General features: G+C 40.3%; 1 protein-coding gene across 1 annotated transcript in view; it reads right to left on the bottom strand.

Moving 5' to 3' along the window:
- Positions 18,598 to 25,914, bottom strand: part of SLC6A1 (solute carrier family 6 member 1) — a 60,840-nt gene continuing 53,523 nt past the window's right edge. The window contains exons 13-15 of the mRNA XM_021409847.1: positions 25,500 to 25,600; positions 23,262 to 23,429; positions 18,598 to 21,070 (exon numbers count right to left, since the gene is read on the bottom strand). Of these exons, the coding sequence (XP_021265522.1) occupies positions 20,966 to 21,070; positions 23,262 to 23,429; positions 25,500 to 25,600 (374 nt within the window). The 3' untranslated portion in view covers positions 18,598 to 20,965. The remainder of the gene's footprint in view (positions 21,071 to 23,261; positions 23,430 to 25,499; positions 25,601 to 25,914) is intronic.

Raw genomic sequence — 25,914 nt, 5'->3', positions numbered from 1 at the left:
AATTTCTGAAGAGAAACAGGATCCCAGGTCCTCGGGATCATGCTTTAATGATAAGAGGAAGGTCCTTTAAGGAAGCAAGAAAGAAAATATTTCTGAAAGCAAATTAAATTGCCATTGCTTAGCTGTCTTGACAATCATATTTCATATTGGATCCTAGAAACAAATGCAAAACACCTTTGCATGAAGTTAGAAATCTTACTTGTATAATCTTGTATAATCTAAAAGTTGATCCTTAAGCAACTCAGTAGTTTTGACCTTTCTCAGAAGGGCATTTCATCACATTTCTACTGCACATTCATTGGTTATAAACATGAAATGCAACATGTAACAATCAGAAAGATCAACATGATAGAAAAGGCATTACAACAGAGGTGGAAGGACCAGCACAATAGAAAGGTGCTATAAAGGAAGGGAAGATCACTCATCTGTATCAGAAGGTTCTGGGTTCACAGGGAAAAGTTTCCACCAAGGAAGGATCTCCAGAAAGAGACCCTTCCTCCCTGGCAGTCAGCCCTTAAATGAGGCCTGCAGTCATGCAGTGAATTGCCTTCACCTGTGCTCCCAGGGCTGACTGGGTCTTTCCTCCAGGTGCTCCATCAGTGGTTGAGGCCATGACTCAGCAGTTCCCATACAGCAGTGAAACACAGCAAAGCACTGTAATCTATCTGAATAACTGCAGCTCCACTAGGGAAACAAACCACCTAATTTAGATGAAAACAAGTGACAGCTTTTGGGAGAGAAATATAGAGCTAATAAGTGGCTGCAGATTGATGTATGAGAGTACTACAGCATCGTTTGAACACCAGGCCAGCTTCTGTTGTAGAAATCTATAAAGCAGTTATCATTCAAAAATACTGTGGAAAATAGAAAAATATAGAAAAAAATTCTTATGTCCTCTACAACAGCATTCCCATTCTGCTCTCTAAATGGATTATCACTTTAATCTTGTACATCTGAGAAAGGTTGCAGCAAAATGTTTGTGTGGAGAATTTCTCCAGATCTCAAAATCTCAAGTCCAGATGTGCTGCTGGATCTGATTACAGGGCAGGTATTTTAACTCCTGCCTCCTGCTTTTGATCCAAGGCAGAAAGGTCTGAGGGGATATTATGTGACTGACTGGAATTCCAGAAAAAATTCTGATGGCCAAAGCAAAATTTTGTCTTCCCCTCAAGAGCATAGGTTGAATGCAACTGCAGGCAGTAACCATCTGTGGCAGGCTGGGGGAAGTTATGAGGAAATGGAAATTCTTCAGACTGTGGACTTTTTAAAACTCAAGACAAAACTGATGGAGGAAGGTACTCCAAGGAATCTTTTATAGTTTTGGTTTTAAACTCCAGCTGGTTCCCAAGACCTCAAAACTGTCCCAGCTGCAAAACTCAGATGACTTCATTATTAGCTTGATTGCTAGGCAAAACAAGATGACTCTAAGACAGAGTAATGTGATAAATTATGATGTTGCAGAGGCTAGTTTAACATAGTCTGTGGGAAACTATACACTTGGTATCTGGAGAGGACTCTGCATTAAAATCATCCATATTTCCTTCATGTTCCTAACTCTATTCCTCAAATTGCTCCCAAACTTCAATCCTGTATGAACCCATAATACATTCTAAGATAATAAAATTCAGGCATCTCTCACTTTTCATTAGTATGAGTGCGTAGAGGAAATCTTGGTCATTTGTGTGCTCACTGCAGAATTTTTCATCCGTGTCATTCAGGAGATGGCATGTCGTGGTGACTGAGAAAGTACTTACTAAGCATAGTCTATGATCCTCAGGGAAGATGAAGCCTGTGAAGTACTGGTCTTGGTTTGTAGTTTTGCAATAGTGAGAGGGAGACCGTGTAACTGTTGCACTGTAAATCTTGTGTATGGGCACATGGGAAACATTCCTTGTATATAACGCCCAGAGTGTACTTTTAAGTATAACTGAAATCTTAATGATCTAATTCAAGATTTGTTATTAGTCTAGATGGTGTGGATCCAGACGATTTCTGATTCACTCTGCAATTCACTTATGGCAGATTTTTATGTTTGCTGACATCCTTTTAGATTTCTGCTCGCTCTTTCTTCACTGGTCTGCAGCTCCCCCCTACTGAATTTACTATGTACGGTGCTTTTCCAATAAGTTAAATAGCATTTCTTTCTTCTCCTTGTCCATCTCCAGGTCTGCATTTCTTTAACTCACCATAGGTGAGCAGCTTACAGTCTTGGGCGTTTTGCGTGCAGCAGGTCTGTTTTTCTACATGCCTTGTCCTGTGTCTCCAGTTCTCAAGGATTCTGCTGTTGTACCAGACATGTATTTCTCTACATGATGTCATTGTGTTAGTTATTAGATATCCTACTATATGTAGGATTGCTGCTTGTTACTGTTGTCTCTTTAAAACTATGACTATAACATACAAAGATAACAAAATAAGAGACATTAACTAGTCAGTTAGGGAAAGTTGTCACAGGAAAATCATGGAAACCAAAGGTGTGCGCAGGTCATAGAATCATAGAATGGCCTGGGTTGAAAAGGACCTCAAAGATCATTGAGTTTCAACTCCCCTGCTGAGTGCAGGGTTGCCAACCACTAGACCAGGCTGCCCAGAGCCACGTCCAGCCTGGCCTTGAATGCCTCCAGGGACGGGGCATCCACAACCTCCTTGGGCAACCTGTTCCAGTGCGTCACCACCCTCTGTGTGAAAAACTTTCTCCTAATATCTAACCTAAACCTCCCCTGTCTCAGTTTAAAACCATTCCCCCTTGTCCTATCAAAAGAAGTTCCCTCAAGGGTTCCTCAAGAGAAGTTCAGACAGAGCAGCCTTACCAGGTCTCAGCTCTGAGGCCCTGAAAACCCTGTGCAAAATGTATGGCAATACCTTAACACAGGGCTACCCATTTAAAAGTCTTGGCCTTGAAAGCAGTGCTGTTTTATTGCTAGTGTCACAGGAGCAATAGGAAGGCACAAATGAAAGTGAAGCGCCATTTTCTTAAGAGCATAGGAAATAGCTTGCAGGAAAACAGGCCCTGACCTCAAAAGTTTGTTAAGTAAGTACTGATTGAGATGGAAGCATGTGAAGAAGCCTTTGGCACAGAAAGATAAAACTGCTTGCTCAAACATGCAGGCCAAAACTTTGCTTGAGGACTCTGGGCAGTTTCCTTGTTGGAATTGACACATTCCAGTTTTGCCCCTTAATAATGAGACCACGTGCACCACGGCATTCAGACTGGTTGCAGAGCTTTGTTTGAACTGAGTCCTAAAAGAGCACAGTTGGCAATGATTCATTTGATCAATGTTCTTTTTCTATTTGAAAAAGTGGAATGTGGTACCAGTACATACGGCTAATCGTCTCAGGGCAAGGAAGCATAGCTTTCCTATTATGGAACACTAAAATGTTTCTTATGACTTTCCAACTATCTTTGGGAATATCTTCTTAGTAAAACTACCTTGTTTGAAGCAACTTGTTCAAGTGTGAGTAAGCCTAAAACATATGTAAAAATGCAATATGTATATGTGAGGAATGTGTATATGCAAATTGCATATGTACAAAAGACCTAGTTCAAAAGGACCTTGTGAAGATACATTGGCAGTTTTGCCAGTGTACATTGTGGTCATCTTCACCAGTGGGAAAGTGGCTTAGGAATTGCTTCTTCCAGGTAATCAGCTGTTTTGCTAGTTGCAGTGGCATTTGGAGAGTGCCATGTACACATGCAGTGACCTTAACAGTGCTCACTGTGAGAGTATTTTTTCTCTACTAGGCTGTGAATATGTGTGGGAACCAAAACTGTCTGGTATCCATCAGTTGTGATGGAAAGATGTGGCTTCCCTCACCACTTAGAAATGAAGAGCATTATGAAATTGTGAATGAAAAAGTATATTCTCACTTTCAAACCCCATCTAACAGAGCAGTGTCCCTCTGGGGATACAAAACGTCTTAGCATTCTTCAAAGAAAGGAAGCTTAAGGAAAAATGCGATTGTGGAGGGGAAAGAAGGAGGTAATGTTTAGAAGTTTGTGGCAACTTTTCTCTTGAAAAAGCTGAAACTTGAAAAAATTCAAATGTAGTAAGCAGAGCTTCTGAGAGTAGAACAAGGAAAAGTAGTTCAACCAAAGATTATCTCATTCGAGGTCAGAATTTTTTCTCTGCTAGATGAAAAGGACGTGAGAAGCAATAATCAGCTTTGTGGACAGATGATGACAGCTAAATACAAACACAGTGGAGCACCGTCTCTCGAGAATCCACTTGGAAAGAAATGGAAGAGTAGGAGGAAAGTGGGCACAGCCACGCAGAGATATTTGTGGCAGCTTGGGCTCCCTTGCAACAGCATTAGTTCATTGTGATGTCTTGCTTAATTCTTCTGAAATTAGCTCTGCTTCTGATCCTTTTGCTGCCTTTTAAGGCTTGCACAGATCATAGCGTATACCCATTGCCCTGCCATTGTCAGTGTTGTCCATTTGTATTTTAAGCTGTTCAAAATGAATTCTGCTGCTCCAGGTCTGTGTAGCACTTAGCATGATCAGGCCTTGTTGGTAGTGCTACTGTAACAAACCGTTAATTAGCATTAAGGATGCTATTAGTGCTAGTATCCATCAGCAAGAGCTAAATAAGCTGACTACAAGTTGAAAGAGTTGGAAATGCTATTAGAGAACCTCATGCAGTGACTGGCCAGCAAAGCGCCTTAGCAAAGCTCATTGCTGGAGTGCCAGAGTACCACACTCTGCCTGCATGAGTAGGGGAAGGCTCCCGTGAGCTGCTGGCCCCGTGCATGTGCCTGGGCTCACCCAGCAGGTGGCTGTGCCCATGAAGTTGTAGCAACCAAGACTGTTTTATTGATGGTAGGTTTTCATTTTTCTACAAACTGTAAAGAACAGATCTAACATCAATGGTTCACACTGTGCATGGCAGGGAGTGCTGCAAAGCTAAGCACATTCCCTAAAAAAAAACAAAACCACAACATCAAAGTAATAAAAAAAGGCCCTGATAATTTAATTTTGTTGAAGGAAGAGTGGCTTAACTATTTAAGCACCGAGCACAGTCTTTTTTTCACACATGCTTCTCAAAAAAGGAGGGAAGTGGATAAGAAAGCACTGTCACAGGTCATTTCACAGTAGTGGGTTTAGCAATCAGAGAGTTCCTTTTGCACCTGAAATCATTTTTTAACTTAGCATTGTGTTAATGTGGATCGAGAGCATGCGTTACCCTGATTCTGCAATAGATAAGAAAATACTTTCTTTTTTAACCACTAGCTCATCTAAAAAACCATGTCATATGCAGTAATTTAATTGCAGTATTTTCATGCTAATTAATTTGTAGTGTTAGGAAATATTTGCATAGGAAAATCTTTGTAATTTTGACTTCAAAAATAAAGTCAGTCATGCATGTTGTAAGAATTAGTAAAAAATACAAATTAATGCACGTTCTTCTGTATCAGACTGGCTTTCATTTCTAATTATAAATACTGCCATTCTTAGCTCTTGAATAATTATAATTTAAATCAAGATGCCTGGTGGATGCATTGAGCTTTGGGAGAACAGATATGGATCATTTTTGTTCTCTTTTAAGAGTGCAGACCAAAATTCTTGCAGGAAAGGTGTTGAGAACCTAGTCACACAAATGCAGCAGCACTACTTCCTATGTCCTTGGCATCACTACACCAAAACCTTAAGATGGCAAATGAGGGTTCTTGATAACCACGATGGGGCACTGACTAATGGAAGCGAACTGGAGTTTCCAGCCTCCTTGCCACATCTCTGGCATATGGCAAATGAAGGCAAAAAAGCTGTTCCACAACGTTTGGTGCAATTACTTAGTCTGTATCCACACTGTTTGATTTTTAAGGCATGTGAAATAACAGTACAGCTAAACATTGATATTTAGTTTAGTATAACAAGGAATCAGAGTCAGTATTTACTTAGGAGTTGATCTTGGCCATTGAATTCTTATCAGTTTGAGTGACATGAGGCTTTAGAACTAGAGATAAACATAGGTAACAATCGGATTTTTTTCTTTTTCTTGCAGAATATATGAAAGGCCATGTACTTGAAAATGCAGGAAATTTAAACATTCCCTGCTGTTTTCAGTTCTCAAGGTGAACATTAGTCCTTGAAGAATAGGAACATTTGCTGTAAGTTTGTGTAGTTAGCTACACAAATAGTAAATGCTTCTCTAAGATTGTTACCCTTAAGGACTCTGCAGCTCATTTAGTTGGATGTGCCTCCAGCAGGTACCTGCAGGTTAAAAATCACCACAGCTGATCCACAGAAAAGGTTGGTAACTTCTGCTAATGGTTACACACCAGTGAATATGTGTGCCAGTCTAAATTTATCTGCTTGTGATGCTTAATAGCTGAGTTTCTTATCCACGAAAATCAAAACCAACCCATCCCGTTTTGTTTGTAAGCATTTACTGAAGGCACTAAGGCACAAAGGAGGAAAGACGGGAAGAAAACAAGTGTCCAAAGTTTGACTTAATTATTTTTTAGCTGTAAATCAAACCCATTGTGACAACATTGCATACACTTTTTCTGGGAAGGGCAGCTGGGCTTTTAGCACACTTTCTTTTATGAGTGTTCTTTTTAATATAAAGGGTAATCAGTTGTAAAATCTAAAGCAGCACTTGTTCCAGTGCTGTGTCAGAACACACCTCAGATGCTGGGGTTCCTTTGATGTCCATTGTGACTCCTTTTCCAAGCACACCAGGTTTAAGAAGATGGCAAAGTGCGTTTTCCACCAGCTGTTCCACCAGCAGATGTTTGGGGTGGGCTGGCTGAGTACGTCAGTGGGCACAGTTCTTCATGGTGGAGGGAGGCTGCCAGGGCAGTCAGCGGGCTGTGCAGGTCATGCTGTTCAGCCCACTCTTGCTTGTTTGCCAGGGCTGCAGGCAGCTGCTAGTGCATTGTTCCCAAGTCCTGTGACGTTCCTTCCACTTTTACAGTGTGTAATTAGGGGGCATTTTACCTTCCTTAGAGGTATTCCTTGCCCTCAAAATTCAATTCCTTTCATGCTTACACTATTACAGGCAATATAATTACACTGGTGTATCTGAGAGGAATACTAATTGGAAGGTGAACTCTTCCTGGTATGGAGAGGTGAAACCAGGTGATAACATATCTGCATTTGATACCATCTTTCTGCAACCCTTTCACCTAAAAGCATGTTGTTATTTCAGCAGAATATTGCAGTTTCTCTCATGAGCAGTTGTAAGAATGGGAATTGCATCAAATGAGATACCAGAAAAGCAAACATTTAGCTTAGGGTGTGTTCTTCTAATTTAAAATCAGCCATCCGATCTTGCTGCCTAATAGTTTTCTTTAGCAAATTTAGCTCTGTTTGCTCATTAGTGCACTAATTTTAGTCCTATAAATACGTGCATTGTTTTCAGTCAGTACAAACTAAAGAAAACATTCCAGGATTCCTACAGATTTTGATAGTTCTGTGATAAAATATCAGTGATAATGAATAATTCACTCATAAGCATAATTAACATTCAATTAAAGCAAAGGAAATCCAATGAGCTATGCTCTCTGTGCAATAATTCAACAGGCAATGCTATTGCTTTCCTCTTTTACCTTGCAGGCTCATGATCTGTTTATGATCTGCAAGGCACACAAATATTGGTCTCGTATTTTGTAAACATTTTTTTGTTCTAAATGTGATGCATACTTTGTATTTCTTCCAAATGTATCTCCTGTATTTGTGAATCAGAGATTCCTTGCTTTTGTGCTTTGCTGATTGGTGCTGCATGTGGCCTGCACATGCCCAAAAATCCCAGTGAGAAGAAATTTCAGAGTGATGATGACTAGCTAAGCATGCTTGATGGCAGCAGAGGTGTTGATGAGAGAATCAGAGGCAGAGACAAAAGCAAGGGAAGAGGAGAGAGATCTGCAGGCAACAAGTTCACAGGGAGAGAAGGTCTCACAGCCCATGTTTGATATTTCTGCAGAGGCCAACAAGTGCCTGTGAGCTGTTCAGGTGCTGTTAACGTGCTGTGAGAGATGATAGCTCTGCACATCAGAAATATCAGAGCCACTTCTTGGCAGCAAGAATTAGTCCTTGCTTCTTGTGGCTTCACTTTTTGTCTCATAGGGAAGTTTATATCAGCTGAATTTCGTTCTCCATGCTCGTAGATTAAAAACATGGCCAAGCACTCCTATTAAAAAAACAAAAAACAACAACAACAAACAAGGGTTAATAGCTGTAACAGCAAGTCTGGCACAGACAGAGAAATGCAACGGAGGATCCCTTATTCCCAAAGCACATTTTGTGCTATGGAGATGAATGGCAGCTCTCCAGAGAAGACTCTACTGGTTAGAAATGACATACTGTTTGCTCATGTTCATCCCCTCCAGTGCCGGCGTATTAAGGGGAAAACACCTCTGGTAGCACAGAGACGTGCATTTAGTGCTCTTGACAGAGCTGAGCTCTAGCTTTATGCCATTTGTGTCTGGGTTGTCTCACGGCCTGAAGGAGCTTTGAGTCAAAACAGAATGGTATCAGGTGGGTAACTGCTTGTGCACAGTGGCGTTTCTTGTGGCTACATCCCCTCCCATTCCCATCGTGTGTGTGTGTGTTGCAGACTGTCAGTGCCAGGGTTTGTGCCAGCAGTGCTGTGAAGCACCCAGGCAACATACTGCCCTCAGATTCTTGTACACAAGAAAAAATCCTCAGGTGCCTTCTAAATTGCAGTTACGCTGGTTTCAGTGCAAATCTGTAAGTGCTTGTCTTGCCAGCCTGTGGGCTATGGACAGAAACAGCTGCAACTGCCTGGTGCCTGGGTACCTACAGAGCTCTGCAGCACAGCCTAGTGCAGGGCAATGGCTGTGGCTCCTGGCTGCTGTTGAAGTGCAAATCCAGTATGTCCAGCCTGCATTTCTTATTTAATTTATATTTTTTTCAATACAAAAATTCTTCATAGCAACTATAGTTCTAAAAAAAACCCAACAAACATAGTCTGAATAAATTATTTCTTATTATTAAGTAGAATTCTGCTAAAAAAAATCAAAGTCTTGAACTCAAAAGGGGGCATAGATTGATGTCTCTCATCTCTTGAAAGGCTTTCTTTAGCCTGTTAACTTTTTTAATAACCTCATAATGTTTCTTTGAACATAATCTCTCATGTCCCAAGGCAACTGTACTTAATGTTCAGCAGCAAATTGAATTTAACATGTTAAAACCACAGTCTAATCAGGTGTGTGACAGATGGGAGACAGCGTAAAACACTCTAAAAGTCACAGGAATGTTTTCAGAATGCGTTAATATTAGCAAATATATTTTCTTCTTTGATGGGAGAAGAGCATGCTCCTAATTTACTGATAACAGGGTTTTTTTGACTATTTCTTGTGTGGAATCCTTCTTTGTTTCTCTTTGTCAGTTTCCCCAGAAAGAAACCATTGTCTGTCTTAAAAAATAAGATCTTATCTAGTCTTACCAAACCTCCTCATGGTGTATTTTTCAGAGTGAGTGGATAGGATGGTCACACTAGGCCTTGGTGTTGAGCATATTTTAAGTGTTATACAATCAATTAGTCCACCGATAGATCATCTTTTCCCAAGGAGGCTAACATTTAGATAGGCTTTACTTTCTATTTCCTTTAGCAGAATTCCTATTGCTTTCCTAAACACTTTTTATTTATTTATTTATTTTGCGCAGTGTGTATAAAAATTAGACTGTCAATCACTGTTAATTGCTGAATTTAGGGTCTAGATATTTGAAGCTTTTTAACAAAGTCTGCCAGGCGGTCTCAGAGGCTAAGCAGCTGAAGAACAAACTGATATTCCTTCCAGATTGATTGTCAGAAGGAAAAAGGCACTAATTCAAGTTGAATCATCACAGGAGTACTTCAGAGATGTTCCTAGAAAGGACAGGTTACCCTAAATGTGGGAGGTGTGCAGTAATTCCAAGCCCTTACCACTTATGGCTGGCATCAATCCCGTGGGGTTTATAAGATTTGTTGTGGGATGGTGAGGGAAGAATATAAGTTTTTTTTTTTACTTATATTCTGCAAGGTTGTACAGAAGTGACTGAAGGGAGAAGAAAAATTACAGGGAAGGTTTCTAGAACAGAATTGGAAGCTGGATGGTGGGGCCAATTTTAAACAGATGACAAATACTTCCCATGTTAAGGATAGTTTTCAATTAGGCTGAAATGCATTGACAAACTATGTCATTTGGATTAGCTTGGGCAGTCTGCCAGTGTGTTTCAGGCTGGGAAAGCATGACTGCATCCCATTGGAGTAGGTAGCTTTGGCTATAACAAGCAGATTGGTGAAATCTCCACACTGCTATAAAAGGGCCACAGACAGAGAGATGAACTCTCATGTTTTGCATTCTAGCTTTGGGTCCAGGTCCTCTGACTTACACCAAGGTGGCAGGAAAGCCTTCCAGAGCTGAGCCTGAGTTGAGGTGCTCTGGGTTAACGCACCTCACACAGACACAAGAGGAGTTATGGGTTGCTTGTAAAGCGCAGCAACTGGCAGCACAGGCCTGTGAAATTAAGATGTCCTCTCCTCTCAGCCTCTCATCCCATGGACAGGAACATGGCCCCAGGGACCCTCTGATCACTGCTGTACCTCAAACCTGGATTTATCATTCACAGCAGCAGTAAGTACATAATTGCGATTGATGAAGGAACCTTTGCCCTATCTTAAAAGTTAAGGTGATTCAAAAAGTACTGTTCTTGGCTTTGTGTTTGTACAGTGCTCAAAATAATGAGGTTTTGGTCTAGCTGAGTCCCTCGGGGCTGCTCCTGTAACAGTGGGAAGTAATGATAAACTACAGTGACCAGATATGGACAACAGCTTTAGTAATGAGAAATGACAGGAATGTTAAATATGGATGACCAACTGAGCTTATACAATCACGCAAGGTGCAATTTTTTTCCCCCTATAAAATTCATGAGAACATCATCAGGGCCTGTGAGGGCAGCGTCTGCCAAGTGGGCCTGAACAAGGTCAGATCAAATGGTGAACGTTGTCCTCCGGATCTGGGCTGGGACTGTCCATCTCAGGCCATGCGGGGACAAGCTGGCCCTCAGACACAAGCTACAGGCTGTGGGCCACTTTGCTTTCCAGCATATGTGCTTGTTACAGATTTTAAGGAAACAAAACTTTTTTCTTTTGTCTTCTCTTACTTACATCAGTCACTAAAAAAATGTACATGGCTCGTTTGAAGACTCAGCCAGTTTTGGCATTTGTACTTACACTGACAAAATGCTGGCCTGCGCAGAGCATTGGAGGAACATTGATCTGACAGCCCATTGAGTTTTACGTTTCCAAACTTTCCTGGTTAATGTAGCATGGACCACGCTCTGCTCCTCGCGCCTCCCAACCCTGTGCTGATGGCATGGCCTTTGGAGCTGCTGGCAGCCAGCACACGTGCCCAAGGAGTGAGCCTCGCCGCCCGCACCTCTGTGCTAGGGAATTGTGCTAGTACCAGTGCTGGGAAAAGAGAAATCAAAAAGCCCAATGAGGCAAGCTACATGCATTTCTCCTCTTGGTGCTAAAAGGAGCTTAATGAAGGGCTAATGTTCTGACAGCAGCGTGATGGTTCAGTGGCACTCTTTGATTTGCATTTTTATGGTAATGGAAGCTGCTAATGATGCTATTCCTACAGCAATCATTTATCTCAGAAAAAAAACGAAATTATTTCCTGAAAAGCCGTCTGTAAATAAAATGACCCCCATCCACTAGTCCTAGTTTCAGAATCTTGGGGAATTCAGTTTCGTGAGATAAAGAAAATCAAAGCAAAATGTGGAAATACAAAATAAGCATGCCAGAAACCTCTGGAGAAGACAGTGCGAGTTACAAAGGAAAATCAGGAGCAGAAAATAAACCATCTCATAAAATATTGAAAGTTAACTAATACACAGAATGTAAAGAACTAAGAAAAAACTTTTCTGAGCATATTTGTGGGTGCTTTTTTTTACTAAAAAAGCAAACAACTTTAAAGCAACACACACAATGTCTCGTGCTGACAGTTGTATAATCTTAAATGATTGTAATTAATTATAATTAATTCTCTGACAGAGAAAGCAGGTAGATTGATACCTTTGCATTCTCTAGACTTCTTTTGTTATACTGTTTGCTAATAAGCTTGCATTCTACTACTTAATTGCACACACTTGAGTTTAGGCCTTTTGTTTTCGCCAAAAAAGCCCATAGCAGTTCCACACATCAGTGCTTAGGGGCCACAATACTTATCACAGTGCACTCTAGTTTGCTTTGCCTTCCCTCACGGAGTCTATAAAAAGAAGAAAAAAAGACTAATAGATTGACATAGATACTACAGATTTTGTAATAAATCTTTGTTAACACATTTATGAGCTGACTGATAGCTTGCTTGCTTTATTTTCTCATTTTAAAGCGAATGTTTTCTGTTACTCCACTTACTGCTTGAGATTGCCAGTACTTTGTTTACTCACTCATTTATTTGGTTGAGTTGGAAACTGAACTTTCTGTTCTAACCCATTACTCTTGTAAGAAAAAAGAATGCATATAGCCCATTTGATCAGAAACAGCATCAAGTTGGCATATTTTTTTTTCCCGGTTTTCACTGTAGAGGACTGTCTGTGTGTTTCAGTTTGGTTTTGGTATGTCAGTGGCTTTACAGTTGTTGCAGAAGCTCCTGAGGAACCACCTGGCAAGCGTGAGCTTGGCTGACTCAAGGCATGGGAAGAAATAAAATATAGTTCATGCTACTGTCAGACCTTAGTTACTGGCAGTCTTTCCTTAGTGTGTGAGCTGTGCAATATAACAGTGCCGAACTGTACCTTGGGCAGTGATGAGGCAAGCTTATAATAGAAACAAAACAATTCAGCAGAGGTGATGGAGTAAACGTGTGGTGAGCACAAAACCAGCTGTCACTGTGAGTGCAGACAGATCGCCAGCGATAGCCGTGCAGAGCTCTCCCATGGGTAAGCTGTGACTGAAGATTCAGCTATGTAAAAAACAACCTTTCTTTCTGAGCTTGTTCCCAGCCTGGACTTTCTGACCTCAGATGGGATGCTGGGCTTAATCAATCACTTGGGTCAGTTTCTGGAAATTCAATGTCTTCAGTGAAAAGTGGAATAAAAGGAGTGATTTATTTTGTCTGAGAGGGTTGAAGTAGGATGTTTTTTTTCTCCAAAATCCAAGTCTAACTGAGTAATTTTGAGGGGAATGCTGACAGGCAAGTTCTGTCCCAATACAGCCTAACAGCAGGAGCAACCAGGCTGGGAAAGGTCAGCCCCATCGCCCCTAGACTAGAGGTGAACCTGTGCAAAGATCGGCAGTAAAGGTCATGTGTTGCTGATGTATGACAGTTGGTAAAGAGCAGGTTAAAAATGCCGAGCTCTGTCACTTTTAGGGCAAAGTTAGTTGCCTGCAGTGTGAGCTGGTGTTTCTCTCCAGTGTTTGGATTAATTATTTTGGTCATTCATTCAGTGCAGTATTTGCAGTGCGGTGCAGTGAACTGAAATGACCTAGAAATAATTCCCTAACAGAACCTGACGCTCTGGCTCATATCCAGAGAGAAATTTATCATTTTACTCATAGAAGATCTTCATCAAAATGTTCCTCAGTCATTTCAGGGCAGCTCCTTCAATTCCTACCATAGCAGGTAGCTTTATACACACAAGCAAATACTTAGCTACTCCCTGCTTTGGAAGTTGTGTGCACTGGGACAGACATTTTAGCTGAAAAGCCCCCACAGAGACCCACGGCATGCTGCCTGGGGAGGCACAGTCCCAGCAGAAGGAACTGCAGCTGTTTTTTGGGAATCAGCTCTGGCAACACCAGGGCCTCAAGACTGACTCATGGTCTGCTGTGTCCCACTGATGCTGATCACCTCTTGTGGTGCTGTGAAGGGATTGCTCTTTGGGAAGGCTGGTTAACAAAGAAACAGACTCCTATGTGTAGCCAAAACTACCCAGCCTGGTAACACACCCTTCTGCCCCTCCTTGTTTTCCGGGCCCTGGATGCCTGCTGTCCGGCCTGTTTGCCCCATTGAAATACTCAGACATTCACCTGGAAGAAGTACTCATGCACTCAGCAAAATGCACCTTTTTGTGTCATCGTAATTTGCCTTCCAAAGGGTCATATTTGGAAGTGCCAGCCTGGTAACTGAGGAGGGGAAGCTGCTGCCTCCACCATGCTGCCAGCCCCAGGGCTTGCAGGGCTGCAGCTAGGCTCTGCAGGGCAGAGTCAGGTGTAGAAGGAACTGTATATTCCTTTTGCCATTTTCCACTTGCTGTTGCTTTAAAATGTTTATCAGCACCTCTTAGCTACTTATCTCCGAAGTCATGTAAGGGAGATATTCTAATAAGACTAAAGCACCATTGCTGGCAAAACACATTAATTTTTGTCCCCGTGACAATGCCTCATCCATCTTGTCCTTCTCTTAGGCAGTGTTGGACACATTTAGCACCATCATGTACTTATGACTCACAAATAACTCACCAGATTATTTCAGCCTGCTTGACATTTAAAATGATAACAAAATATTTGCCACTAATCTTAATGTGAGACCATTTACAAACATGAAAAAAAAAACAGATATTAGACAGAAAAAAAAGTGAATAGTGTAAATTCTCCCTCACTAAGTGTGTGTGTGTGTGTGTGTGTGTGTATGTGTTCAAATTATGTCCATGTCTATCCAGCGTGGCGTTGGCAACTGAGGATTATTCATCCCCTTAGCTGTAACCTACCTGGTGAATAATGCTGTTTTACGGTGAGCCATTGAGCTGTGAGGCTGCTAGAGCTAATGACCTAAGTGTTTGGTCAGAAAATGGAACAAAATGCGACAATACAGATCTGCAGCCCTAAAAATAAATCGGATTTCTTAGAAAATTTCTCAATGTCTGTAAAATATCAGCAGGAAAGAATGGCCTCAAGTTGTTTGTGAGGAGAGGAAGGCATAAGAAGTGACAATACTTATATCAACTTGGTAAGAAGACTAAGCTCTATAGAGTGACTAATATGTTTCACTTTACCCTCTTTAATTCCTCTTTGTTTTCTGATCCTTCTGATCTCTCTCTCCCTCTCACTTTTATTCTTAATTCACAAGAAGAGATGAAGCGAGGTAGATATAAACTAAAAAAAAAATAGGAAAAGTTGCATGTAGGTAGAAAAAATGCCTTTCTTATCAGTCTTATTTCAAATGTCTTTATACTCAGGCAGTGCCACTTGTCATGAAGATAATCTTGACTGCTGCTCTTCTTCCTTGTCATCATGTCCTGAAGGGCTGCTTAGTCTGCCTGGAGGAGAACTGAATTGCACCTGCCTCTATCACAGCCACTGCACTGTCACTGCGGCTACAAGAGAGGATGTGAAGAATTAGTGGAGCTAGGGGTGATGATCAGAAGTTAGTGCAGTAATTACTGCTGTCCATTCTGGACCATTTCTTTCTTGGTAGCAGATCATGTTGCATCAGGCAGAAGTGGGTCTGTTTAGCTGGGTCTTTCTGTGCACCAGAGCTGTAGTGACGCAGGGCATTCAAGTCCAAGAAGAGACACAACAATTAAGTGCCCATAGAGAGTATGTACTTTTCTTTCTTTTTTTTTCTTTTCCCTGTTTTATGAGCCTGAGCAGTGTGAGAAGCTGGGAAAGGAGAGGAAAAAATATAAAAAGAACATTTAGAATATAAAACCTGGAACCTTCTGTCTTGTTCTGACAAGTGAGCAGAAAACTGGTTACTTTGTGGTAGTTTGGAAGACTTACGGACACTGCGGTAGCAGTTACAGCTGGTTGGCATCTCCTGCAGCACACACACAGCTCTGCGTTGGTCTGCTCAGATTCCTAGGGAGTAAGTCTCCTGCATCGTTGCTTTCCTCATCGAGTCTCTTTGTAGGTAGCTGTCCAATGGACTTCAGACTTCTCTTTGCTGTGACCCTTTCCTAAAGTGGAAGGGACCAAGGTGTGACAGTCCAGCTGTTTGTGTGCAACCCTCTTCTGTGCCTGGCCAGGTTGGATGGCAGCTGCCAAATGTAGTGATGCCCATGACGTGGTTTTGGTAGGCTTACAAGCCTAAGGTAAGCCTAAGACTGTGTGCACCTGAATGCTTAGCCTTGCCTCTGGGTTGTAACTCCCACTGCCAGCCTCCCCCAGCCCTCCCCACTTGAGAACCAGCCAACAGTGGGGTTGTGTAATTTTAATAGTTAATTGTAATAATTCTATTTTGGCCTGAGATGAACAGAACAGAAATAATCAGGCTTAAAACAAACAAAAAACCCAAGAGCAACATAGAGTTATTTTAGAATAAAAGCACACGTAGCTGAACTAATACTCCTGACGAACAAGGACATGGCTTTCTCTCAGGGCATCCTGCAGTCCTGTAGGGAAGATGTGACCTTATTTGCATTCTTCTTGTTGAATTGCTGTTGGGATTTCTGAGCATGGCAAGAAAAAATTCCTCCGGGAGAGCATGGAAATATCACAGCACTAACACAATATCCTTCAACTAGGTTCCTTTTCCTCAGCTATGTTCTGCCCCTTGCATTGCTATCTGGCCAACCACCCAGCACTAAATGCAGCCCCTTCTCTCAAATGCAACTCTCATCCTTTTTCTTACAATACAGCAGCAGATGATGAATACAACACATAATGCTGATGAAATAAATTTAAAGATGGTTTAATTTTTTCCTTGTATTTCAAAACCATTGAAGTTGCTCCTTCCCCCATTTCCAGAAATAAAAATCTGTGGTCTGCCGTACATGTTCCTGCCCTTCCTCCCCAACCTTTTTTAAAAAGCAGAACAAGGATTGGCCCTCCCCTTGTACTTGCACGTTTGAGTGCTCCTTTCCAAGGGCAGCACTTTGAATTTGAAGTTTATGATTTTGGATGCTTCTATCAGAAGCATTTTCAATTCTAATCATGTTCTCTAAATTGCTTAGACTCTTTCCCAGCATGACGTCCTGCTCCAATTTTCTACTTAGATAATTAAATTCAGAGCACAGGCGCATTCAACTCCTCAGCAGAGGTATCACGTTAGACCTAGATGTAAGACAAACTGCTGTGGAACTCACATGGCATTGTCTCTGTTGATGTCAACCAATACAGAGAAAAATGGCTTTTGTAGCAACAGCTTTATAGCTGTTAAGACCACAGTTTCACCAGCCTGTTGGTTTCAGCTTTGCTTCAGTAGAGGGTTAGAAATCAGTGACTTCAGGTGCTGCAGCTCTTACCCCAGTGTCTCAGCAGAAAGGTACCTGGTGAAGGTTTATTTAAAATCGGGTCTTTTTACTGTGCCTGCTCAGATGTCCTGGTCTGCCATCTTCCTACAGGAGTGTTAAAGAAGCAGGATGCCAGGCAGCACTATTAACTGAAGACTGTGTCTTTATGAATCAAAAACATCTGAGTTCTACAAAAGCAGATGAAGAAAAGCCTTTTTGTGAGGAGAGGGGATGTTTATTTTGTGGTCCCACCTCATGTGTCGTCCTGGTGAAGCTGTAGCGTGCAGCTCCGAAGTTCTTCACTGTGGCAGCTGTCATGGGCAGGAATGGATGTGGGCATGGGTGTTAAGCACTCAGCAGTCCTCCTCTCAGTGGGAAAGGCAGTGGCAAGAGCAGATAGATGCAGGTGTTCTGCAAGATCCCCCAGCCCAGCATGCTGTCAGTTGGCCTGCTGTGCAATAAAGTCAAAGCACTGCAGAGTGCTCCGCTAAATATTACATTTCCTCCAGTGCCACGGTTGAGCAGGTTCTCCACCAGTCTGAAATACATCAGCTACCATTCTGCTTGTAGGAATTGTCATCATAAACAGATCATTCTTAAAGCTTGAGTCTGATGAGTTAATTATCTAGTTGCACCACATAGCTTTTACTTTTAGTATTTCAGCCGCTTTTGTTTCTCTGGCTAGCAGTGCCTCCAGTCTGGAGATTTGTCTATGCCAGTTGCCCCTGTTCCTCTCCTTCCTGCCCTTCTCAGTCTTCTGCTTTTCCTGTGGAACATCCAACTTAGTCTTGTTATGACAGCAAGACAGGTTGCACTGCGTATGCTTATAGACTGTTATCAGAAGTTTTGCAAATGGTAGATTTCTCAGAAAAATGAAAATGTCAAGGTTTTTTTCCTTGTTGCTTGTTGGAATAATATGTGTGGATCTAGACACCTAGACCTTAGGTCTTAATTCATCAGGAAGTAAAAAAATAGCTGCAATTCCTACCTACCACAGGGAATTTAACACATTTCAACATGGACTCAGATCTTCCAGACTAAAAGGCAAAACTGATTAAGTTTCAAAGTCAACTTCTTGTTGGAGGAGTTGGTAAAAGGACCTCTGCATTTGTTTTGGTTTTGTTTTCAAATTGTACAGTAATAAATTATGGAGTATCCCTTTTCAGTTAGAGCCCAGTGAATATGAGAGAAACAGAGACACAACTCTGAGATAAATATCATGTTGCTTGCTCTTCTGCTACAGACCATGTTTACTGTAACCAGGAACACTGTCACCTTTTCAGCTTACTGTATAATACATGCACATACAAACTAAATTATAGTAATAGCATAATGGATCAAATATAAACGTCAGAAGTGTGATACAGCCCTTTGATATTTAAAAATAATAACCAAAACATTTAGAACTTACCTCACAGAAAATAATTTAATACTTGTTCATTTTGTCCAATGAAAGATTGCATAATTCTGAATTTAATGTATAATATAACCTTTATTCTTTTTCCTCTAAACTCTTGGAAACTTACATAACAATCGTGCTTTAATTATGACACCATTTATAGACATTTAAAATGCATCTTAATTTATAAATATTTTACATTTGGTCCATAGAACAGGTTGCAATTTACTAAATAATACTGTACTCTTTTAAACAGGCTCTGTATATATTTTTGAATATGTATATATTACATATATATTTTTATATAGAGATAGATTTGCTTGGTGTTCAGATAACTCCTTATTGCAAAAAGCATATATGATCATACAATAATCTTTTCTTCAGGGCAAGTACTACAAAAAGGATACAGCTATTCACAGTTTACACACAGGAGTTCTACAACACTATTTTGTGCTATGTGGTACGTTTGTACAGCTTTTTGCTAGAGAGCAGGTCTGTCAAACATCTGTCATAATTGTTTACAATCAAACATTAAATACTGCATTTTTCTTAGAACAACATGGGACTTGATTACATTAAACGATAAAGTTGGAATTTTTATCCTTAGTCTAATGAAATTCACAATTATAATGTGTATGTATCATGTAGGATGTGTGTGTAGGACGTACGCTTTTCCTCTAAATCCCAAAGACTTACAGGACTTTTGCATTTCAGCTATAGCCATTTAGGATGTAGCTTAGATCTCATAATATTTTACAATTGATCTATGTATGAAACAGATTAGAATCTACCGAACATACTCTGAGATTTTATGATGTAGTTTGAAATACATGTGTATTATATATATATTATTTCTACAATAATGTGCTTGACATTCTGAGAATAATACCTTATTGCAAGAACATGTTTGTCACCTTCAGACAAAAACAACGAAAAACCCAACATTCACAGTTAACGTTTTTCACGTAGTAGTTCTACATAAATTGTGCTATCTAACATTGTACGTTGCACAAAAAGTTGCTGAAAAGCATGTTTCATTGCACAGTTCTGTCACAGTCATTTACAATCAAACATCAAATACTGCATTTTCCATAAACCTTTGTGTCTGTCATATAGCTGCCAAACAAGAAATGCCATACAGGACTAACTACTGCATTTTCCACATAGCGAAAAACTTCCATTAGCTGAATGGGATTTCTAGCTACGTGGCAAGTGCAGATGGAGCCCAGAGTGGAAATTTTTATATTACTGAAATAGCTTTCCCTCCTGCCTTCATCACCACGAACAATATGTAAATAAAAATAAAACTGTTTTCAAAGTGCTAATGATTCATATTTTATAATTTGCTTATTTGAAACTGTTAAAGTCCTTTAATGGATTAAAAAGAACAGTTGTGAAATTAAACCCTAAATTAGAATTACAAGGATAAGCTTCAATCTTTAAGCCATTGTTTTGGTTTCTATTTTGGTGGCAATGCAATAATAGCTTAATAATAACAGCATAACAAAAGCTCAAGTACTCTGAGCTTGAATTGCAAATACCCTGTATTGCTTTTTTTTTCTTTTCTGGGAATATTTAAGAGCTCTTAAGAATTGGATATTACTTCTCATTTTCCTAGAAAAAAAGTTAGAAATCACATTTTTGCCTCTACATCTGTGATTCATGTAGTGTTGATTCACAGAGATGAGTTCTTTTTATAAGATATAGTATATGCTTTTAAAAGAAATTTGCAATCTTATGTGAAAATTATCCTGAAAGGTTAAGTACAGGTAGTGTTTATAGCCATGCTATGCTGTGTTACTACAAACAGCCATATAATAACTTCATTTGTAGTAGGAATGTTTATAAAGGCTATGCCTACTGTGACTCTCAGTTAATTCAAAGAAGTCTCTCCCCGCTCAAACAGCCTTGACAAGAACAAATTTTAAGGGCAGGCTTTTTCACTGGAAATCACTTGGTTACAAAATACTTCATTCTTTTGTACAAAACAATTCCAAACTTAATTTTACTCCTGCAAAGTCAGAAATAACAGTCTTGGGATTCAGTGGTAAGAAGTATTGATAAACTACTAAAAATCAGTAGCACAAAACTTCAAATAGTTGTGCTAAAAGGTAGATTAAAAAGGTCTTGCACATCAATTTACAAATTCCAAGATATGCAACTATTGTTCCGAAAGGATAAAAACATTAACAGTCTGTGGATTGCCAGAGAACACAAAATACTGTCAACATCTGAGCTCGCACAATGCTTGGATCATACCTATGGCGATTCCCTTATAATGGAGGTGACCTTTTATCTTTTTTTCTTTTTTTTTCTTTTTTCTTTTTTTTTTTTTGCCACTAGAGGTAGGTAATTATATTCTCAGACTTAAATTTGTGGTCATGTTCAACCATATTTTTTGTTTTTCTGGAGTAGTATTTGTACTTTTGTAATACAGAAGTTTAGATGTAGGCTTCTTTGTTTGCAGAGTTGCTCTGTTGTGCCTGATCTGGCCCATTTTCAGGATGACTGATGTCTTCACTTGGCTGAATCATTACTTGGATGCGCTGTTTAAAGAACAACAAAAAACGTGAGGCAGTCAAAAATCTGCTTCTAAGCTTTTTCTTTTTCGACAATCCTAAACACTTCTGCCTATGAATTGGAGCTAAAATGAAAAAATTCTGTCCATCTCCCAAGGTCCCAACAAAGAAATCTCATATATTGAAAACACTGTTGAAAATACTGTTGATACTGAGTCACAGAATAGCCCACTCCAGTCCAATAAGAAAATGTACTTATGTTAGGAAAGGTTGTTGTTAAATGGCTCATGTACTGAGATTCGAACACAAACTTGTAAAAGCCCTTTGCTGCACGAGTGTACTGGAATAGGAGCAAAACCAAATAATCTTAGTCTTGTTCCTATGCAGAAAGCAGAGAAACATGGAGCAGGGTGAGGAATGGCATAAAGCTTAGTCAGTCTGTAACTATTTTTGAGCAGTTTGAACTGTATTCTGTAGGAGACATGACAGTAGGAGTTGAAAGACCACATGTAAAATGGTATATGCCACATGCACATTCAACTGGGTATGCCCAGGGGAAAGAAGAGAGACTGCAGTATGGAGTAGGAGAGGCAAGACTCAGTTGCAAGTGCACAGGTTAAACAGTGAAGACTAAAAGTTTGCAGTGGGCAGCATGGACCCAAAGGTGGTTCTCAAAGAAGTGATGGTGACTCTCTCCACAGGTCAGAAAGGACGAGAGAGAATTGGTTGCACCTTCTACTACCTCTAAGGATACAAAAGGTTAGGTAGCCTTGTATTTAAGATCTTCTTATTTCTGTTTGGTCTCTCCTAGTCCTTTTGTGTTCTCCAGTCATGAAGCTCATCTGCCTAGCTCATACCTGTACCAAGAAAAGGAGTCCGGTTTTGAATGTCAAAGCCTGTGAGTGCCATGTCTCCTATTATCTAATGATCATAGAATCACAGACTCATAGAATGACTTAGGTTGGAAGGGAAACATAAAGATCAAACTCCAATTCTTCTGCCATGGGCAGGTTACCAACCACTAGATCAAACTGCCCAGGGCCCCATCCAGCCTGGCCTTGAACGCTTCCAGGAATGGGGCATCGACAATCTCTTTGGGCAACCTGATCCAGTGCCTCACCACCCTCTGAGTAAAGAATTTCTTCCTAATGTCTAACCTAAATTTACCCTTCTTTCAGTTTAAAGCCATTCCTCCTTGTCCTATCACTATAAGACTGCGTAAAAATTCACTCCTGTTCCTGCTTATAAGCTCCCTTCAGGTACTGGAAGGCCACACTGAGGTCTCCCTGGAGCCTTCTCTTCCCCAGGCTGAACAAGCCCAGCTCCCTCAGCCTGTCTTCACAGCGGAGGTGCTTCAGCCCTCTGATCATCTTCACGGCCCTCCTCTGGACCTGCTCCAACAGCTTTGAATCCTTTTTGTGTTGGGGGCCCCAGGTGTGGATGCAGTACTCCAGATAGGGCCTCAAGGACAGAATAGAAGGGAACAATCACCTGCCTTGTTCTGCTGGTGAAAACATTTGTCATTGCTTTCAAAATCTGAAAATCATTCAAATGCTTTCAAAAATGGAACCTTAATCTACAGGAAGACTGAACTAAGGAACTTTTACTGTGGTCTTTTACAACTCTGGCAGGGAAGGAATTATTGAAATAAGGGCAACAATTCTCCCTTTGCACACAAATGTTTCCGTAAGACCAAGATAAAGATATTGAAAAAGTAGGAGTAAGAAAAAGCATATGTTAATAATAACAGAAAAAATTTTGCAGAAATCTCTGAAGCATTGCTAAGGTAATGGCAACTCACGAGCCATTACCCATCAATTCTGCTTATGATCATCTGTCTCTTTGCAAGGATGGCTCTGTCAGCTGATTTTAGAATATTCCAGAAATTCTGACAAAATCATTTTGACACATAGTCATGGAGGACAGAGTTGTGTGTTTCAACTGCTGAAGTGTCTCTTATACACAGAATGAGACTATTGCCTGGAGAGAGAAAACTAAGGATGCACACACTTCAAAAAATTGAGGACAATTGACAGTTAAACAGTGTACTGGTCAGTAACCCTATTAGCATTTCACACTGTCAGCAGCATTTCCCTGAGGATCTTAAAATGGGTTTAAGCCATAAGAAGCCTCTGTCACATGGGAAATGTCATCTCCTTTTGTCAGTGTGCACAGGTTTTACAAGACTCAATCATGCAGACAGGAAAGAGATACTGACCTGTTTCAAGGAGCCTTTCAGGGTAAGAAACATATATGCCATATAGCCTGGTATCAGCACCATAGAAGACAAAGCCATGAACCAGCCAACCCCTTGGCCCCATTTTGGGAAAACATAACTTCCCATTGTGAGAGGAGTCATTTGGACAGCACTGAAGATAAATACTCCCTGCAAAATAGAGTGGGGAAGTGGGAGGGAGGGAGAAGATTTGTATGAGATTTCCAGAGTATTTTATGTTCAAAAGTTTTTCTGGATCGACTTGCTTCTACATCCAGGCACAGAGAAAAGAGCCCCTTTGCTCCCTGGTTATAGGGCAGCGGGCAACTAACTTGTAGCCTGCAGATCAGTCTTCCAGATGGACATTGCAAAAAACAGGCAGATGTCAGCATGGTGCAACTGACTGATTCCCTGCTTGCTTATTCTCAAGTTTGCAAATATTTGAATTGTAATTTTGCAACTACTATGTTTTTGGTTTCTACTAAGTTTCTTATTGTTGCAGTACAGCCCTATTGCACTGGTCAGCAATGGACTCCTGTATTAAAAAGGTTTTTTTAAAGCCTTGCTCTCTAGTATCTGACCTCTCTAATATTTAAGAGTGTTTGGCCTCTCGAGAGAGGCTTCGGAATTGTTTAGATCCTCCAAGCAAAGCCAGAAAATGAGGTCAGACAGAATAGAACCTACGGTTCAGTAAGTGGCCACAGATTGGTCTGTATAAACAATTTCTCTTATGAAATAAAAAAAAAAAACCACTTTGATTTTTTTCAATAACAAGAGATTGGGAAATAGTTTACAAGGCAGCTTCTTATCAAATTTAATCTTAGTGCCTCAAGTTAACACTATATTTTTACACACATAACCCGCATCTCAGACTATTCAGGCATGCTGGTAATAGGAATCCACTGGTATTACTACAGTCCTTAGACAACCTGCCCAAAATCAGAGAGAAGAGGGCTACTGGGAAAGATGGGGGTTCTGGGAACTACTTTGCCAGTGATATCTGCATAAATGCGTATGTGGTACCGCTGAACTGCAGCACTCGTGGGGTGCTTTTTTTATGGTTTTCAAACAACTGATCTGAAAACATGATACTTTTAACTTCAGGTTCCCGAGGCAGATTTCTGTCTCGGCCTGTACTAAGTGTCTAAAGTAGCCCACATCAGGGAAAACCTGATAAACTGAATCAGGAAAGAAATAAGCTCTTTCTGATCCCAGGTTCAGGCCTTGTGCAGAACATTTTCCCAGAGAGAAGAATACAGACTGGCAGAACTTATTAGCACATTATCACCACCTGTGATCTTGCACAGGACAACGAATTACGTTGAAGACGTTACAGGACAGGAGAAATTTGACAGGTTTTATGCAAAGTATTGCTCATCCACTAATAAACAAAAGGTACTCTTTATTGTTTTCAGAAAAATGAAAACCTTCTTCATTCGAGCAGAGACGAACCAAAGAACCCTCAGTATAAAAGCCTTGTTGTGCCTCTTTAGTGCTGTTTGTTTAACTATGGTCTTTAGCTACCTGCATGAGAATATCAAGGAAATATCAGTGAGTGAGAAGTATTGTGTCACGTATACTTGAAAACATTTTTAAATTGCATTTGGGCTTACTAAGTCTGTGTATTAAGCTTACATTTCTATACTTATTATTTCCAAAAGACACTGAATGGGATTAAATGGACAAAGCTTAGAATCAGTAAAAGGCTGTTCTGTGGTTTCCAATGCACAAAATCCTTGCAAGGTTGGACAGAAAAAAACAGTAGAAATGCCTTATAAATTGGGTAATATATTCCACAGAATCCCATGAAGGAAGAACATCAGTTTATAAATGCAATCTGTTACCTGAATAGCCCTTCAGAAGGAATCCAGATTACATTATATGGCTTTTTTTGTGTATATGGAGAATTTACAAAGATGGGCAAATTTTACTTAAGAATACAAGAAATGGTCAAAATTTATTCCTTACATCTGTGCCAATGAACTGTGCTTTTGACTAATAAGCATTTCCAGAGGACTAATACATATCTTGAAATGGTGCAACGTTTCTTTTCTTAGGGCACAGGCTTCTTCTAAAGACACTGAGTTTTGCATATTGCCTTCAGTGGAATTGCTCACATCCTTAAATAGAGGATGAGGTCAGGTTTAGTATGAAACTATGGGGATGGAAATGACAATAGTGTAGCACATAGTCCACCTTATTTATCTCTCTTAAATCATTTAATAAAAGTTTGTTTCTTACTGCCACAATGATTGGAGTAAAAAATGACCAGCAGAGTTTCCACCAGATGCAGGGTCTGTATCCCACCATCTCTTGGATGTTGTCATAAAATCTATTAACACCTAAATATAAAAATAAGAAACAATATAGAAACATATCACGGAACTGATTCAATCGAAAGCTCAGTGCTTTTGAGAGACTGTCACAAATGAAGAAGTATATTTGGAAGCTCTATACAGACCCCAACCAACATAACATTTCACCTACTTGAATGGGAAATAAATGTGCAAACTCAGAAGAACCAGAGCCACTTTTTTCCTCATTTTTCCACACCATAATTAATTAACCTACTACCGGCAAAACTGTTCCCCTGCAAAGACAGAGGAAGTCTGTACATCTGAAACGTAAATGGAATAAACTGGTCTTAGAAGAAAGA

The sequence above is a fragment of the Numida meleagris genome, chromosome 11 (genome assembly GCF_002078875.1).
Source record: "Numida meleagris isolate 19003 breed g44 Domestic line chromosome 11, NumMel1.0, whole genome shotgun sequence".
Taxonomy (NCBI): domain Eukaryota; kingdom Metazoa; phylum Chordata; class Aves; order Galliformes; family Numididae; genus Numida; species Numida meleagris.
Note: the sequence above shows the minus strand (reverse complement) of the source record. Positions and strands in the feature narration are given on the sequence as shown.